We start from the raw sequence: 17,668 nt of genomic DNA on the forward strand, positions 1-17,668 counted from the left end.
CAGCGGTTTAAAGTCTTGATTTTCTAAATTTGCCTGAGGTGGTTTATGTAATTGAAAACCAAGGTGTGGTGAACAAACTCGATTGTGTGTGTGTCTGTGTAGTGTACATTTTTTCAAGGAAAGAAAAGTCAGAGGAAAAAATGAAGAGCAGCCACCACAATGGTTTGAAATGACAGAGGTTGGTACCATGTCAGGGGCACATTTAGGCCCCCAAACTCCTGTTTGGCTAAATGTTCAAAAACATGGCACCTTGTCCAACAACCTAAAAGTTAGGTTTGACACCTCTAAAGATTAGAATGTGTTCTTCCTGATGTGTGGAGTGTTTTCGAGACCATAAAGACATCCTGCCAATTGCTTATACTTGAAATCATCATAGTAACACATGGGCTCCAAGAAGTAACTCTTTGTTTGCTGTGCCCTGGGGGGAAACTCCTCTGCCTTTCTTAGATGAGAGCAAAGTGCCATAAAGTCACTTCCTCTAGGACCAGAAGAAACTCACTCTCCTCTACCAGGGCACCGCGGACTGGTGTTCAATGAGGCAGACCGCCATAACGTTCTCAAGCTCCTGGATGGAAGAATCATTGGAGCATACATCACACACACACACGACTCTAACATCCAGGCATTCCAAGTTGACAGCTAGACGAGGAATAAAGCCTGCTGCTCTGTGGTTTTACCTCCTTTAGGCACGTTTGATGTTGCGGCTGGAGCCAGGCCCTCCCTCAAGGCCGTCTGTGTCTAGAGAGTGATTTTGGAGCAGATCGCCTGAGAGGAGTGAGTGAAGGTTGGGGATTTCAGTTCCGGGAAAGTGGACCGCATGGGAGAAAGGACATTTGCTTCACTTTCGGGAGGAGATGAGAAAACCCAATAACTCGTAGCAAGCGTGCTGAATTAGCAAGAGGAGCTTGACTTACAATCAAAGTTAAGCGAGAAATGGTTTTTTGAACTCTTAAACCCAGGAAATGAGCCTGCCAGTCGGCTGTGTCTGAGAGATAGCATCTTGGCGCCCTGGGAAACAGTGTTCCGACAAACATATTATTGCCCTCATTCTCATATCTACGAGAAAGTCTTTAAGATTATTAGAAAATCTTGAAAAAGCACAGATCCTTACCTTCAGAAATCTTAACGCTGCTGCGATGATTTATTGCAGGTTTCTGCCAGCCCACACCAGCCACTTCTCCACAATAGTTACCATGTTGGGGACAGTCATGTTTCATGAACTATTTCATCTCTGATACAGCTCTAACTATCTCTAGCAAGAGTTGCTCATCGACAGGCTTCCTTCAACACAGTGGCTCTGCCCCCCATGCCCCAGCTCCTTCTCTTCCCTTTAGTTTGTCCTTTTAGAAGATCCATTATCCCCATAATTAAACAACCCACTGTCCCGATTAAGTCATTCTCTGTTACTTCAATTACATCCCATTGTTCATTAAATCCTGATGTTTGCTCTTCAGAAATCTTGTTTTTTTTTTTAATACTCCTAGCATTTGTGGCCAAACAGTAAAGTTAATTAACAGTTCTTAAGCTTTTTTCCCCCTTTTCTCTCTCCCATCGTGCAAATCATTTCCATTATGACTTGCAATAATACTGAAACCATTACTAACTCCATAGTTACTGTTCTGAGCTTTCTGATCACAGAGGCAAAACCATTTTTTATAATCACTTGAGGTTAAGTCATCCTAGTTGATGGCAGGCAGTAGAAAATGAAAAATTAACCTAAATGAGTGCTTTAAATGACTTTCCTCTTCATACTCTTTGTTCTCACATCCGTAGTCATGGGATTAGAAAATAATTTAGTTACCTAAGTACAAAAGTACTTAATTTTCTTCTTTATGGCTCAAATGTGACTCTATTACTTCATCATTAAGGATTCTTATTTATATTTGTACTCCTCAGAGGATGGTAACTTTTATAGGAAATCATAGTGGAGATAAAGACATTTTTTAGATTTGTCTTCTCTGGTATTGTTAAAGTCAGCATTCTGTTTGATGTTACTGTTATCTAGAGCAGGAATCAGCAAACAAGAGCCTATGGGCCAAATGTGGCCCTGCTGCTGATTGTTATAAATAAAGTTTTATTGGCGCACAGCCATGCCCGTTCAGTTACTTTGTCTGTGGTTGTTTTTCCTGCTGCAATGGCAGAATTGGGTAGTTGCAGTTGAGAGGATACAGACCTCAAAGTCTTAAATGCTTACTGTCTGGCCTTTTACAGAAATGATGCCAGCCCTTAATCTAGAGCTTGACATAATAGAGGAAAGGAACTAAAATCCATCCTCCTGCTCACTCCCAAAAATCTTGGCCTGTTTCCTCTCCTAAGAGGGACACAGCAGTGGAAATGTTTCATCACTATCCTCAAAGCTGCAATTCATGGGTGTTTTGCCAGAAAGACCAAAAACCTGTGAAACACATTAAACCTAAAATACTGGAATCAATCATTCTGGGCTAACTCAGACAGATTCTCACTTGATTTTTGCATGAACAAGTGTTAGTAAATGCTAGCAAGTGTAGAAAAACTTGTGAGAGAAACTTAAATTTGAGGAAATTCTCTCCATTAACTTAGTTTTTTTCTTCAAAATGGAAAAGACCTTTCTTCCTCATTATTCTCTCAGGGGGTCAAATACCTTGACACAGGAAGCATTGGGCTCTCAGTCTTTGGTGGTGAAAGGAAAAGGAGGCTGGGGAGGGGTCTTCGGGCAAGCAAGAGCATCATTAGAGGGGGCAGCTGGTAGGATGTCCCCGGGCCAGTGCCAGTTTGAGATAAACCTCAGATCAAAAACTTTTCTGAGACTTGTACCTCTAATTCTGGGCTCTTTCTGCTCCTGCTGAACTCCTGGAAGTGGTTTTCTTCTCTCTGATTCAGTTTAGTATAAAAAACAGAGTTTCTCTTGACCTTCATTTGGTTCTGCAGTGAAATTAGAAATGTATCTTATAGGTTTTATTTAATGAAAGCAATTATTGGCCTAAGACCTTTTATAATAAAGTTGCTGGTTTGTAATAAATTCTTTTGAAATTGGTTTCTAGATATTAGAAGGTATTCCAGAAAGGATGCAGCAACATCCCTGCCATCATTAGCCAAGAATATGGCTGGTGAGGTCAAGAGGTCGATGGATCACTCTTTTCCCACCACACTGTGGGGAAGATGGGGGACAACGCTACTCCATCTGCTTGAATCCTCTCGGCCCTCTGCAGCCTTATTTTTCCTGCCCCGCCCCCCAATACCTGAAACCGCCAAGTTGGTTAAGGGCTGATGGGTAAAGCTGCTAGCGAAGCAGCGGTGTTATGTTTCAAGGCGCCTTGATGCTCAGCTCAGAAGAGGTGGGGTTTGGAGTGTGACAGTCTTGGGCGTGACTCTGAGCCCAGTCACTTTACAAACTAGCTGTGTGACCTTGGGCAAGTCACTCAACCTCTCTAAACCTGTTTCCTCATCTTTAAACAGGTAGATTATAAACCCTAGCCTTGTACCTTTGTTAACGAGGTCAGGAAATAATATCTGTAAGATTCTAGCCATCATGCCACAGAGCGTGTACTTGTTATTTATTTATTTTTATTTATTTATGGCTGGGCTGGGTCTTTGTTGCTGCATACAGCCTTTCTCTAGTTGCAGCAAGTGGGGGCTACTCTCCAGGGGCGGTATGCCAGCTTCCCGTTGCCGTGGTTTCTCCTGTTGCGGAGCATGGGCTCTAGAGTGTGGGTTCAGTATCTGGTGCATGGGCTTAGTTGTTCTACGGCATGTGGGATCTTCTCAGGCCAGGGATCGAACCTGTGTCCCATGCATTGGCAGGCAGGTTCTTAACCACTGGACCACTAGGGAAGTCCTCATTACGTGTTGAAGCAGAAACTGCCCCCTCGCCATTCTTTTTGGTCGGTCATTTATTGATGATGGGTGATACAGGGAAGTTGATTAGCTGCATCCCTTGTCATTAAACGTTTATGTTACTATTGAAAATGTTACCTATAACCCTATACATGGGCTTTTACAACCAGTAGCATGCAATATCTCAGTGGACAGATGTGAACAGGAGAGCCCAGTGACACTCCTGCATAGCTAACTAGGGGTGCAGTCCTGCACACCCCAAGGGGCTGGACTGTGACCTGCAGTGAAGGATGGGATCCTTCCAGTCTGGTCCTTTCTCTGGGTTTGGTACCTGTGCCTTCCAAATCGCCTTGCCCTTCTAAGACCCCTTCTTGATAATAGCTAAGCCATTGTTTCTGAATCCATAGTTCCTTGAGACCCAAGATACCTGTGGTTTAAGCCACAGGGGAATTTCTCTCTCAACCACCTGAAGTTCTGGGGTGGGCAGGCCAGCTCTGGTGGGTGCCTCTGCTGGGACGTCCTCACAGACCCCAGCTCCTTTCTTGTTATCCTGAGGTCACCTCAGGACCTAAGGTGTTTGCTCCCCGCCAGCCTCCTTCCACAGTCCAACCAGCAGGACATATGCTGAGCCGCAGAATAGTTGACAGATGGTCACCAGCTGTCTTTTGAGGAAGTTTCCCAATGCACTGCCACATAATGCATCTGCTGAATCTCAGTGACCTGAACTGAATCACATGGCCATAGACAGCTGCAACAGGGGCTGGGAAAGGTCATCTTTATTCTGGGGGAACATGGGGCTCCTAAAAGTGCCTGCCAGTGGGGCCCGAGCCACAGGCTGCTCCAGATTGAGTGGGTTCCACGGGGTCCCATGCCAGCCAAGGTAAGGAGATTGAGTCTCCTCTTCTGTGTCCAACCTGTCTGCTCAGACAGTGTTTATTAAGAACCCCGGGCAGGTTGGGCCTTCCTTTCAGAGGTTTATCACCTCGCTGGCCCTTTGGCTCTGCAGTTAAGAGTGTGAACATGGCCTAGTTTTGACCCTCAACAGCTCTGCGATCTTGGACACATTTCTGAACCTCTCTGTCTCAGTTTCTTCATCCATTAAATGATGCTAATAATAGTGGCCACTGTAGGCAGCAGTTGTAAGGATTAAATGAGTTAGCAAAGCATACCTGACACATGGTGAGTGTTCAGTATGTGCTGGCTATTATTGTTAGAAACCTAAACCAGTATTCTCTTCTTCAGACTTTGTTTCTATAAATAGTGCAGGGCTTCTCCCTCACGTGGCAGATGGTGGTTTTGGAAAGGCAAGCATGGTTCTTCAAGCCTCTACCCTCCATTCTCCCCCAGAGGAAGTGAGATTCTTTATCTAGACTTCTTGACCTACTAGCCTGAGCAAAAGATTGAAGTTTGCTGCACATCAGTCTAATTAGGGTTGAAGCCAAGAGTCCCCATAGTCTAGAGGCTTCCTTCTCTACCACTGCACATGTAGCGCCTTTCCAGACCCAATTCAAATGCCCCTTCCTCCATGCAGCCTTCCTTGATTTCTCCCCCTTTGAAAACCCTCCTCCAAGGTAGAGACAATATCTCTCTGAACCTCTAAAGCACTCCATTGATGACTATTATTTTCTATTGGTATTAGAATTCATTGTGTATATCCCATAGCTGTATCAGTCTTCAAATACTTCCCAGGCAGGATCAGTGCCAGCTTCCATTCGTTATCATTTGCAATGCCCTGCACGCAGTATGTTCCAGGTAGATGGGTGTCAATGAATGACTTTATAACCTCAGCATCGACAAATTAAGCTTTGTCAGGTTGGGTGCAGACAGATGTAAGTAACAGAAAATATGACTAATGGTGTGTGAAATCCTAAAAGCATGGAGTTGCATCTCAGAGCAGGAAATCTGGAGGTAAGCAGCCACAATGCAGGTCCATGTACTCAGCAGTGTCAAGGCTCTGGGTCACTATCTCCGTGCTCCTCTTGGCTCTTCCTCTTAGTCACTAAATAGCTGCCACAGCTCTAAGCACTGCTCTCCACTTTTGCAGAAACCTTTTCCCTTAATGTCTCATTGGCCCAACTGGGTTACATGACCAGTCCCTGGTGAATGAGGAGGAGAGTCACCACCAATCATGTTTCTTAGCCTAGATCGGACCTGGCTTTTGTCTAGCAAAGAAGGAAGAAAGTGGCTGCTGACTGAATAACCCACCATATCTATTGCCCCAGCTTTGTTGACACTTTCATAGCCAGAGTAATTCTTCTTAACAGAGGGACAGATTTCTGGAGAAGAGACCAGGTGCATTTTAGAGCACTTTAGCCTTTTGTGCATCTTGAAAATTAATTACCACCCCACAGATTTGAACGGTGCTTGTTTTTCAAAACATTTTCATATTTTGAAAGGCAGGCTCAGCAAATGTTTAAGAACACGGAGCTCGAGTGCCCGCTTCTACCTTTTCCTTGCCAGGTGATCTTTTACAACATACTTAACCTCTCTGTACCTCAGTTTCTCATCTGTAAAATGGGATAATAATAGAATCTATGTCATAGGGTTGTTGCTGAGATGAATTTATATACACTAATACACATCATATTGACCATGGTGCTTGGCACACAGGAAGTACTCCTTAATTTTCTATTATTACATGTCTTGATTTAGTGATTCTGTCACTTCTTGGAGATGGGGCAATGAGAATTTTGAAACTCAGGAAAGCTGGAGGACTTGCCCACGCTCCCGCAGCTAGGGAGCAGGAGAAGGGGATGATCCAGGTGGCCTGGTACCAGTGCCAAGGCCTCTCAGCCCTCCTGTCCTCTCTGCTTGAGTTCTCTGAACACATACTGAGAGTGGAAGAGTCATATCTGGTGGCTGAATATTGTTTCAAAAGTGATGCTTTGGCTCTCAAGTATATTGTGGATCATCTGAGAATGAGGACTATGTCTTAAGGCAGCTGTTCCCATCCTTTTTGGCACCCGGGACCTGTTTCATGGAAGGCTGTTTTTCCACTGACCAGGAACAGGGTGGGACAGAGGATGATTTGGGGATGATTCAAGCACATCACATTTATTGTGCACTTTAATTGCTAGAATCTAATGCTGCCACTGATCTGACAGGAGGCGGAGCTCAGGCAGTAATGTGAGCGATGGGGAGTGGCTGTAAATACAGATGAAGCTTCACTAGCTTGCCCTCAGCTCACCTCCTGCTGTTTGGCCCGGTTCCTAACAGGCAACAGCCAGTACTGGCCCATGACCCTGGGGTTGGGAACCCCGTCTTAAGATCTCTCCTAGCCCTGGCCCCTAACACTGTGCCTCTATGAAGGACTCTGGTGAAGTGGGTTTTGAAGGGGAGGTTCCATGGGGAGTCTTTCATGATGAGAAGCAGAGGCCCAGCATGAGCTTTCCAAGCCGGGGGATCGGATTATGAGGAAGGGCCTGCTCTGAGGTCCCCCAGCTACACTTGCACTTTCAGAAACCGCTGTTGGAGCCCTAAGCGTTAGCGGCATAAAAAATGAACACAAATCAATTTGTCTCTGAATTTACTCTCTGAATTCCCCATGGACTCTATAAAATGCCATTTTACCCTTTTCCACCCATCTGACTGTGGAGGCAGTGGTGGTTTTACATTATTTTACATCCAGTTACGGGTTTATTTTTTTCCCTTTTGGTTATGTTTTTAAGAAGAATGTTTATTGTCTATAAAGAGGTGTTTTTGTTGGAGACAATAGTGCCCTTTAGGTAGTCATAGGATGTTATTTCACAAATACCTATGAAACTGTTAAACAAGCTGGGATCGCTGGAGCGCTACTTAAAATGGGCTTTTCATTCGTCTTTACCTTTGGAAGCTCCATGACGGGTTTCACCACCATGGCTGCTACTGGGAAGGAGACCAGCTGGAGAAACACAGGGAGACGTGGGCAAGGCCACCCAGACCGACTGTACGGGGCAAGGCTGCCGTTTGCCCCCCGAGCCCCTCCGGGAACCCCGAGTGTGCGGGAAACGCAGCTTAGGTCTTTGGTCATGGCCCGACCTAAGACAGATTCCTGGTGGTTCAGAGGGCTCCTGGGCTGTAGGCAGGATGGGGAGGAGAAGGAGGGAGGGTGCTTGGGTGGGAGGGACTGAAGCTGAGGGGTACAAGGTGCACCTCAGACTCACCACTCACAAGCCGTCTCCCTAGAGGCAGAGGCCTCTGTTTCCTCACTCAGAAAGTGGGGGTAATAATAATAATATCACAGCACCCTTCACTGGGAGGATTAGAAGAAGCAAGTCTGGAAGTGCGTTTGGCAGGGTGCCAGGGTGAAAGTGTTATTCGCTCAGTCGTGTCTGACTCTTTGTGACCCCATGGACTGTAGCCCCCCAGGCTCCTCTGTCCATGAAATTCTCCAGGCAAGAACACTGAGGTGGGTTGTCATTCCCTTCTCCAGGGGATCTTCCCCACCCAGGGATTGAACCTGGGTCTTCAGCACTGCAGGCATTTTCTTTACCATCTGAGCCACCAGGGAAGCCCAGGAAATGTCACTAAGAAGGGAGGTGAGAAAAGGACTGGGCTTCCTTCTTGCCCTTCCCGCTGCTTCTCACCCGCCCAGCGGGTCGGGGGTCAGGGTGCTGCATCCCTGCCTGGTGGGCGGCTGACCCAGAACAGGAATATGCGCTGAGAACAGTCAAGGGGGCCACTCTCTGGCTCAGGAAAAGGGAGCTCTCACAGGCCAGACCGAGACCACAGCTTCACCTCAGACTCCAGCACCAAGTACTCAGAGTTTCAGTCTCTCGGTGAGGACCTGGCCAAGATTTACCCTTGCACAACCGTGAGCAGGACTGTAGGGGCAGGCTCTAAAGGCAGCAAACACGCCTCTGAGCAGCCCCCGCCCATCCACCCAGAGCTTCGGAAGATCCCCCCCACTCCCTTTGTCCGGGATCTTTAAGTCCTACCTCCCGAGTCAGACGCCATTCTAAGTGTGATGTGATTAATTCAGTTCATCATCTTGGGAACCCTGGGAGGCAGTTATTGTTGTTGTTCCCACTTTGCAGGTGAGAATCTGAGATGCAGAGAGGTTACCCAGCTAGTTAGTGGTGAACTGGACTTGAACCCGGAGTCTGACCCAGAGCGGGTGTTCTGCCCTGTTCTCCTTCTGGGCAGCTTGCTCTTGACTCTGGTAGAGACCCTGGCAGTGGCGACAGGGTCCCAGCTGCTCAAGGCTGGCTGAGTCTCTGTTTCCCTGTGAAGGCATGCTAATACTAACAATAATCATAGTGATGACTTACATGAAATAACAATCTGCCTGTTATGTTTACTATTATCATCATCATTGAGCCTTTCCCAGCAGCCCAGCTAATGCCAAGCATTTGACATGTATTATCTTTTTAAAAAGAATATTTATTTGGCTGCACTGGGTCTTAGTTGTGGCATGTGGGATCTAGTTCCCTGACCAGGAATTGAACCCTGGCCCCCTGCCTTGGGAGTGTGGAGTTTTAGCCAATGAACCACCAGGGAAGTCCTGAGTTACTTTATTTAATCTCGGTAACAACACTAGGGGGCGAGGACTATACTTATATACTGCTCTTCCCTGGTAGCTTAGATGGTAAAGAATCCACCTACAATACAGGAGACTCCAGTTCGATCCCTGGGTTGGGAAGATCCCCTGGAGAAGGGAATGGCAACTTACTCCAGTATTCTTGCCTGGAGAACCCCATGGACAGAGGAGCCTGGTGGACTATAGTCCATGGGGTCGCAAAGACTTTCACTTCACTTCACTATTCTTAGACCCATTTTAAAGTTGAATTAACCCTAAGGCTCCCCATTTACCACATTATTTGTGTTTTCATTTTTTAAACATTTCCAGCAGCTAATCATTTACATGCCCTCACTGTAGCCAGGCTCAAAAACTCGCAATAACTGCACATTGGCCACGACACCCAGGTCCTCTGGCTCCATGATTATTAGGGTGCCTTAGAATCTGAACTGTATGTTGTGCTAATTACAAAACACTCAGCACTTGCCTGAATCAGCTCCACTGAGAATCCCGAGTATGTAACTTTGTTGTTTTAGATCGGTTTATTCCTAGGCAAAGTAAACCTGAAATTGCTTTTAAATTCCTTTTGAAATATTCCCTAGTTCTGTGTTTTCACACATTCACCAAAGCCTTACTTCTCCCATTAGGCTGATTCTGAGGTTTTGCTGCACGGGGAGAATGTTAACTGACAAAAACCATAAGTAATGGTGCTGAACTGTAAAGTAATTAATGCAGGAATAATGGCACAGAGTGGGGATCTCGGTGTTTTAATGAGAGCTCAGGAAACTGCCTGGCTGAAGCTGGTTGAAAGTGGAGGGGGAGAGGAACGTAATCATAATCACTGCTGCTTATTAAAAAGTGACCTCTTTGGCGTGATCAATACGGAGACCTCAAAACCTTTCCTGTCACCTGGAACTTTGCTTCTAAGACTCTGTGGGCCTTTTAATAAAAAAAGATAGTCCCCAGTCTACCCTCATCTACTGTGAAACTTTTCCAATATTTTTTTTTTCTTTTTTGAGGGTGAAATTAGAAATCACCATTTTTAGAATATTTATGTGTGTGTGTATGTATATATTTTACCCTCAAATATACTTATTCAATGTTTGCTCTATAATGAGAGTTTTAACTTTCTGTTTTCCTTTCCATTATCCCTGAAAAGAATGGATTATAGAAAAAAGATTAAAGTAGGTATAACGCGATACGGTGTTTGCTAATGTGCTATCAGAAGTATTAGTAGGACTTGCCAAGGTTTGTGTCTTTTATGAATGCCTTTCAGATTGCAATTATCTAATAAACTTGGAAACCTGTTTGTATTCTTGCAGGCATTAACTGTCACCTTTGAAAAAATCCCAGAAAATGAGAGTGCAGATGTCTGTCGGAACATATCAGTCAATGTTCTGGATTGCGATACCATAGGTCAAGCCAAAGAAAAGATTTTCCAAGCATTCCTAAGCAAAAATGGCTCTCCTTATGGACTTCAGCTGAATGAAATAGGACTTGGTAAGGCAATACTATTTTGTCCCAATTCCCTGATGAGGATCCCTCCCACCATCCCTCCCTCCCACCAGGCCCCCAGCAAGTAGCTGTGACTCTGTTTGCTGAAGCTTACTAGCCTGGAATGTTCCCAGAGGGCATGTCTAGGGACCCGGAGATTGCATTGTTCTCTCACAAGTATCATCCTACAAAACCAGGATCCTTCAAAGAAGCTGTTCTTTTTTCAAAAAAAAAAAAAAAAATTATGTTTGTAAATCAGATTCATGAGATTGCTAACCCTGAGACCCAGTGAATTCACCTTGCATCAAGAAGTACAAAAGGTGTCAACCTCAGGCCTTCTGTATGTGTTGCGTTTCACGTTGGCATTTGATTTGTTTGTTGTGATACGGAATATGTCATTAGTGGGTGGCTCAGACTCTGGGTGTGAACCCCAGCAGGCTAGAAAGGTCATCTTCCTCTCTGCTAATCGCATCCTGCGTTAAGTATAGACTCCATCCTCCCCCACCACGAAGCAGCATCTGCTCGGAATTCATTTTCGGGCTCTATTGGTATACTGCAAAGGCGAGCATATGCGTGAGCGAGCTAACAGGGCTCCACTTCACTCAAATGTTCATCAACATTTTAAAGTTGAGCTCCACGCAGCCCTCCCAGGAGACTGTCGTGGGATTTTACAGCAGATAATGGGATAGGGAAAAAAAGAGTCAAATCGGTGACAGACAGCGTAACAAGGTTCATCTCTCCTGCCTGTGCAGTTGTAGCCTAGACTAAGCAGGCAATTAAATTCATCCCACCTGGCCCTCCAAGGCAGACCCCCTGCTAAAAGGCCATTGAGAGAAACCTGGGGGCAGGGTCTGGCCCCATGAGTGAAACCATGCAAATGTATAGCAGTTCCAAGGCCTGGCTTCAAGGGAAGCGAGGCCACTGAAGCACTCTCATCCACCTGTCTTCTGCTTCCTTCTGTTGGCTGGACTGTGGGCACTTCAAGACCGTGTGAGCTCATTTGGTTGGAGGTGGGGTCAAAGGGCAGCCCCAGTCAGGCAACCATGACATAACCCAGGACCATCAGCTTCCTGAACCTGCGCCTGCGTCTCCAAGTGTCACTCTGACTACAAAGGCCCTTGGAGCCAAGGCCCATGGGGAAATGGCCCCGTGACCTCAGTCCTGCTGCTGCCAAGTCCATAGTACCATCCTCACACCATCTAGGGTTTCTGCCCATCAGGTGTCCCTGGCCTCTGATATGGGGGATGGGTGGGACAGGGAGCAGGACACGCCCCCTAGAAACTTCCCATTATAGTCTGATGGCAAATGGCTTCTGCATGTCTGCTGATCTTCCAAACTAGCTCCTTGGCTAGCCTCAGAAAACTAAGACATAGCCTTAGATACCAGCCATAAATTGTATTAAAATCCGATATGAGAAGCAGCTATGTGGAGACCTGTCATAGCAGAGACTCACACAGGCAGATGCCCAGAGGGGCAGGAGGCATCATAAATAAGGGGTGTCGGCCTACCTGGGATAATGGGAACCGGTGGGACCCAACTTAATTGGTGAAAGCCACCAGCTAGGTAAGGGGGCAGTGTGATCAGTGTTACCAGATGATCCAGTTTTTTTCAAAAGAGAAATCACAAGTCCTAATTTTTATGTGCAATCTTCCAATCTTTAAATGTTGGTTCTGAATTGATATTAGAATATAATAAAACATGGTGCAGGTTCACAAAATGAAAAAAAAAACCACATCCGTGGGCCACACTCTAACCCTAAGGCACAAGCTGGTGACCTCTTAAAGGAGCTGAAGTCCTGATGCTGGGGTGCCAGCCAACCAGCGCACCCCACACGGGGATGGACAGATCGTTCCCAGAGCACCTGCTTGTGAACACACAGGTAGTAGGCATGCAGATTTGCTTTTGGAATTTTCTGAAGAGTTAAATATCTTGGAGGATGCATTATTTTGTCTTCCTTTGGCTTTATTTCCAGGGTTAGCCTCAGAGTAAAAGCTTCAGGAAAAAAATGTGATCTTACCTATCAGAGCCCTAAGTATAAAAGTAAAACAGAAGAGAACACAGGCTACTGGCCTGGCTGATAACATCTCCAAACCTTCAAAACCATTTTATTTTAGCCTTATTGTTTAGCCGCTAAGTCGTGTCTGATTCTTAGCCATCCCACGGACTGTAGCCTGCCAGGCTTCTCTGTCCATGGGATTCTCCAGGCAATAATATTGGAGTGGGTTGCCATTTTCTTCTCCAGGGGATCTTCCCAAACCCTGTCTTACTTACAGCAGACAGGGATCAAGCTTGTGTCTCCTGTAAGTAGTAACTGCAAAAGTGACACATTAGTATGTTACATTTCTGTGTCATTTTAAAAGAAAGCAAAATGCTCTTTTTTTAAAAATTTTTTTTCCAGAGCTTCAAGTGGGCACACGACACAAAGAACTTCTGGATATTGACAGCTCCTCTGTGATTCTTGAAGACGGAATCACCAAGCTCAATACCATTGGCCACTACGAGGTAAGAACAAGGTTATCCCCAGCCCGAACTGGGGCTTAGATCATGTCCAGGACCATGCAAATTCTTTGAAAATTACGAGATTCCCACCAGTTTTCTGGAATCATTTGAAGATTGCTTATTTCAGGGGCAGGAATTTTCCTTACTTGCTCATGGTCTGGGATCTCCTTTCCCAGAGCTGCAATTTTCACAGGGTCCAGTCACTTTCTATCCTGTGGTTTAGGTCAGAAACTTCACCTTTACCAGATCCTCTGGACTGTTCAGTGGAAGAGGCGTTGTTAAGCCTGACACTGGACAAAGCTATGTGAGTTCTAAGTCACACCACTGTTCATTACTGACCTGGTGACCTCTGTGTAGGGTCCTTTGTTTCTGAAGAAGTTTTACATTTCCTGTTTGTTTGAATATTCAGTGATACCTCCTTGGCCTCTGACCCACTTGCTGGGTGAGTGTTGAGGTGGGTGAGGGGAACATGACCCAGCAGAGAGCTGAGTGCCAGAGAAGCGTGCTCAGAACCAAAGAGGGGAGGCAGGGGAGGTTCCTGGACACCACGGGATCCTGGGAGTCATTCAGTAAATTACCCGAATCTTTGTTGAATATCCACTCTGTGCTAAGAGCTGGGATGGCATGTGAGCGGAACAAAATCTAGGTCCCTGGCCTCAGACAGCCTACAGCCCTGGGACCAGGGTGGGGGTGGAAAGGAAAGAGGAGGCAAGTTGTGAGGCAGCATCTTACAGTTTAATAGTGCTATGACTCAGAGCATCCAGGAAGGCTTCCTGGAGGAAGCAGTGACTCATCTGAGACCTGAAGAGTGAGAACTTAACCAAGCCAACTTTCCCAACAGGGAAGGGGAGCATGCTTGCTCTTCTGCAGAAAGACTTTTAGACTAGCTAGAACTGGAGAGGGGCACAGGTGGCAGTGAGAGCCAATAACAGCCAATGTTTATGGAACGCCTATCCTGTGCCAGTTGCTGGTCTCAGCCTTTCCCTTTATTTCTGCAAATTCTATCCACAGCAGTCCTGTGAGGTAGGGACTGTTATTAACCCACTTTATAGATGAGTACACGGAGGCTCAGGGAAGTGTGAGCTAGTCAATAGCTAGTCAGTGGCAGAGAGAAGTTGGGACCGAAATCTTTGGGCTCTAGGGCCCATAGCTTAACCAGCACAGGATGGCTTCTCACAGTAGAAAGGCAGAGAAGTGGGAGGGAGGGGAGCGGGGAAGTGCAGACCGTGCAGGCCTGGCAGCTTCGTCCAGTCTGGGTGTTATGCCCAACACAGTGGGACACCATGGGAGGATCTTAAGCAGGAGAAATTTGTGTCTCAGGAAATGACTGTGGCTGTGTGTGGAGCATGGATGTAGGAGGTGCCAATGGGGAAACGGGGAGGCTCTTTAAAGGATTTCGGGTGAGGAATGATGTTGACCAGGAATGACACTGTGGCTCTGGAAAATGAGGCAAGCAGATGAATTCAGAGATGGGCGGAAGGTACAAGCCGTGAGCTGTGTGGGTGGGGGAGGTACTGGGGGGAGGGTGGTCAGGAAGGCATGGGGATGGCTGGGTAGATGCGCAGATGCCCTTGCAGAGCTGGAGAAGCAGGGGAGCAGCTTCCCAGGCCCTTGGAGAGTAGCGCCCCATCTTTCAGGGCTGAAATCCCATGGAGACGTGTCTGCACCAAGAAGGCCTTTGGGGCAGGCATTCCCCTCACCCAGACAGAATCTGAGACCGATCCTTGCCAGGGTTTCCTGGACAACCTCCGGGAGCAGAGGACCCCCTCAGCCTTGGGCTCTTTGGCTGAGCGGGTCTCAGAGCTGGGTGAGAAATTGTTGCTTTGGGTAATCCCTGGGTGGGTGTTGCCCCTGCAGCTTTTGCTGGAGGGCGCCCCGCAGAGAATGTGCCAGCTTAACAGTTTGTCCCTGTCCTCACCCTTCTGCATCTTAGACTTTCCAACCTTGGTATCATCTTGCCAAGAGCTGCGGCGCCTGTAGGGTTTTTAAAAATTCTATAAAGTTCAAGGAACTTTCTGGAAGTACCTCTTCCTATCGGTGGGCCACGTTTGGAGAAGCGCTGCTCCAGAGGAAATCTAAGGGCTGGGAAAATTAGAATCAGGCTCATTCCGCCTTCAGTCTGCATTTGAGAGCTGCACCCCGCTGCTGTCTCCTCCTCCTGTTTCTGGGTGGTGGGCTTATCTGGGCAAGTTTGGCAGAAACACAGCCCCCAACACCCTCCTTTGGTGTCTTGAGCCACCTTGAGCTGGCCTTGCTCAGCTGTGCAGAGAGGGCCGGCCCACCCTGGTCAGGCTTCTCAGCGCCCCCTGGCCACCGTGTGGCAGGCAGTGGGCCCCAAAGGAGGGGGTGTGTGGCCGCTCACTGGCATGAAGAGGGCAAGGCAGGTCGAGACACTCCAGCCGGGAAAGGGGAGATCCACGCCCGCTGTCTGCAAGGTGAGGGGAGGACTGTCAGGAGAGAGGGGACATCAGTCTTCACTGCAGACACAGCCGTGCTAGAACCCGATCTGCTTAAGGATGATAATGAAATTAATCTGGCCTGTAGTCACTTCCCGTCCCAATGATTTATTGGCCTCATACCCTAGCGTTGCCACATGGTGGTAATAAATGACAAGACTAGGACAGAAGGGCTTAAAGGATTCTCCTTACGTTTAAAGAGCTAAGCCGTAAGGCAAATAAACGCAGAGAGCTTGAAGGAAACTGCGGAGGTCAACGGCCGCATGCTCTCTGTGACTGGACCATCCCATATGCTCTGGTTTTCAGAGACTATCATATATCCAGCCTCCTAAATCTACACCTGCTTCACAGCACAGTCAAAATCTGGAATCATTTGACAGGGCTGAGCTGAAGCTTGCTTTTGCCCTTTCATTAAAGAAAAATTTTCTCCTAGAACACTTACATTTCCCTCCAAAGAGACAGGGCGCTAATTATCACTCTTATTCATTTACTAAAGCGCTCTCGTTTGAGTCACTGTAAGTGCTTGAAAGCGAAAAACTATATTTCATTTAAAAATAGGATCTCACTCGGAGTCTTAAGTGATTCAGACTCACCTCCCTCCAATTAGCCCAAATTAGTGAGATTTTCGAGTTAATCTGTAGCGAAGGCCAGTTCCTCCTCCTATCTAAACAAAGTCCCTGCTGCTGGAGCGTGCGCCTCTCTCGCCTCGTTCTGTCCTCAGGGCAAATAGAGCGTAGCTGGTCTCCTCCGAATGATTTACTGTGTACTTGAAGAACCAGTTTCTCGAAGGGACATGACGGTGCAGCGAGAACATAGCATCTCATGGGTCTGATGCCGCCTCCGGAGCCCCAAAATACCAGCAGTGCCCCCTCACCAGCAGGATGGCATCCTTGCCCACCCTGGATGTCTGGTCGCTTTGCACAACTGTGGCAGCCGGTGCCCAGCACTGCTGGAGGGCATAGACATGATCGATGTCCACTCAGCCTGTGTGTATTACCCTCGTTCTCTATCGGGTGAACACGAAAGAGCAGAAATTCCTGCTCCGGTCTTTGAGTCCTGTGCAGACAAGGGGCAGAGTGACACCTTTACAAACCCATGAAGCCAGAGGCATCTTCTCACCGTCATTAGACCCTCCCGAATGCCTCCTTCACTATTGCCCACTGTGTGTGTTTACTACGAGGGGGACTGTGCTATGCTCTGGAGCCAACGCGGGTGACTATGTGAGTCTGTAGAGGGTGTGAGGTTGCTGGTCCCATGTGACTGTGGCAGGATGCTCTCTCCCGGTCCAGGCTTGCTGCAGCTGCCCCCGCCCCTGCTGTGTGACCTCTCACTGCACCCACATCCAGCCGTTGGGTGGCATCAAGTTTGCAGGACAGGTGTTGTGTCCGGCAGGAAATCTGCTCTACAGATTACACCTCTCGTTCTGAGCTGTGAGGTTTTGAGGGCAGAAGAGACGTTTAACCAACGTGTTGCTGAAGAACGTTCCTCCTAATGGGGTGGAACTCCGTGCCGGTGCTCCAGTGGTCACTGCTAACACCAGAGTTGTCACTCACATGACATTTAAAGTTCAGAGGAACGTCCCCAAGGTCAGTGGGCGTTCCGGTCAGGTTTGTCATCTGTGGCACAGGCTGTGGGCTCCATCTTTGGACTGTCTCTAAGGGTCTCGTATAGCACGGATGACTTTAGATTCTTATTTACCAGAAAAGTGGAAAGCTTTTAGTGTGCTGGGCACTGTTCTAGGAGCTTTCACGAACAGTAGCTGCTTCATCCTCTTTGTAGCCCGGTGAGGTAGACACTGTCATTATTCCCATCCCGAGGCCCAGGGAGGCTAAGAAACTTGGCCACACTCCCATAGCTGTCCTCACTGATGCCCCAAGGCTGGAAGCAGATGAAAAAGGGATTGCACAGA

At 47.3% G+C, this 17,668-nt stretch overlaps 1 protein-coding gene across 1 annotated transcript in view; it reads left to right on the forward strand.

Moving 5' to 3' along the window:
- The window catches only part of PLXNC1 (plexin C1), a 152,912-nt gene that overhangs the window by 115,967 nt on the left and 19,277 nt on the right, over positions 1-17,668 (forward strand). The window contains exons 22-23 of the mRNA XM_061125822.1: positions 10,633-10,810; positions 13,203-13,306. Coding sequence (XP_060981805.1) covers positions 10,633-10,810; positions 13,203-13,306 — 282 coding nt within the window. The remainder of the gene's footprint in view (positions 1-10,632; positions 10,811-13,202; positions 13,307-17,668) is intronic.

This window comes from Dama dama, chromosome 3 (genome assembly GCF_033118175.1).
Source record: "Dama dama isolate Ldn47 chromosome 3, ASM3311817v1, whole genome shotgun sequence".
In the NCBI taxonomy this organism is placed as follows: domain Eukaryota; kingdom Metazoa; phylum Chordata; class Mammalia; order Artiodactyla; family Cervidae; genus Dama; species Dama dama.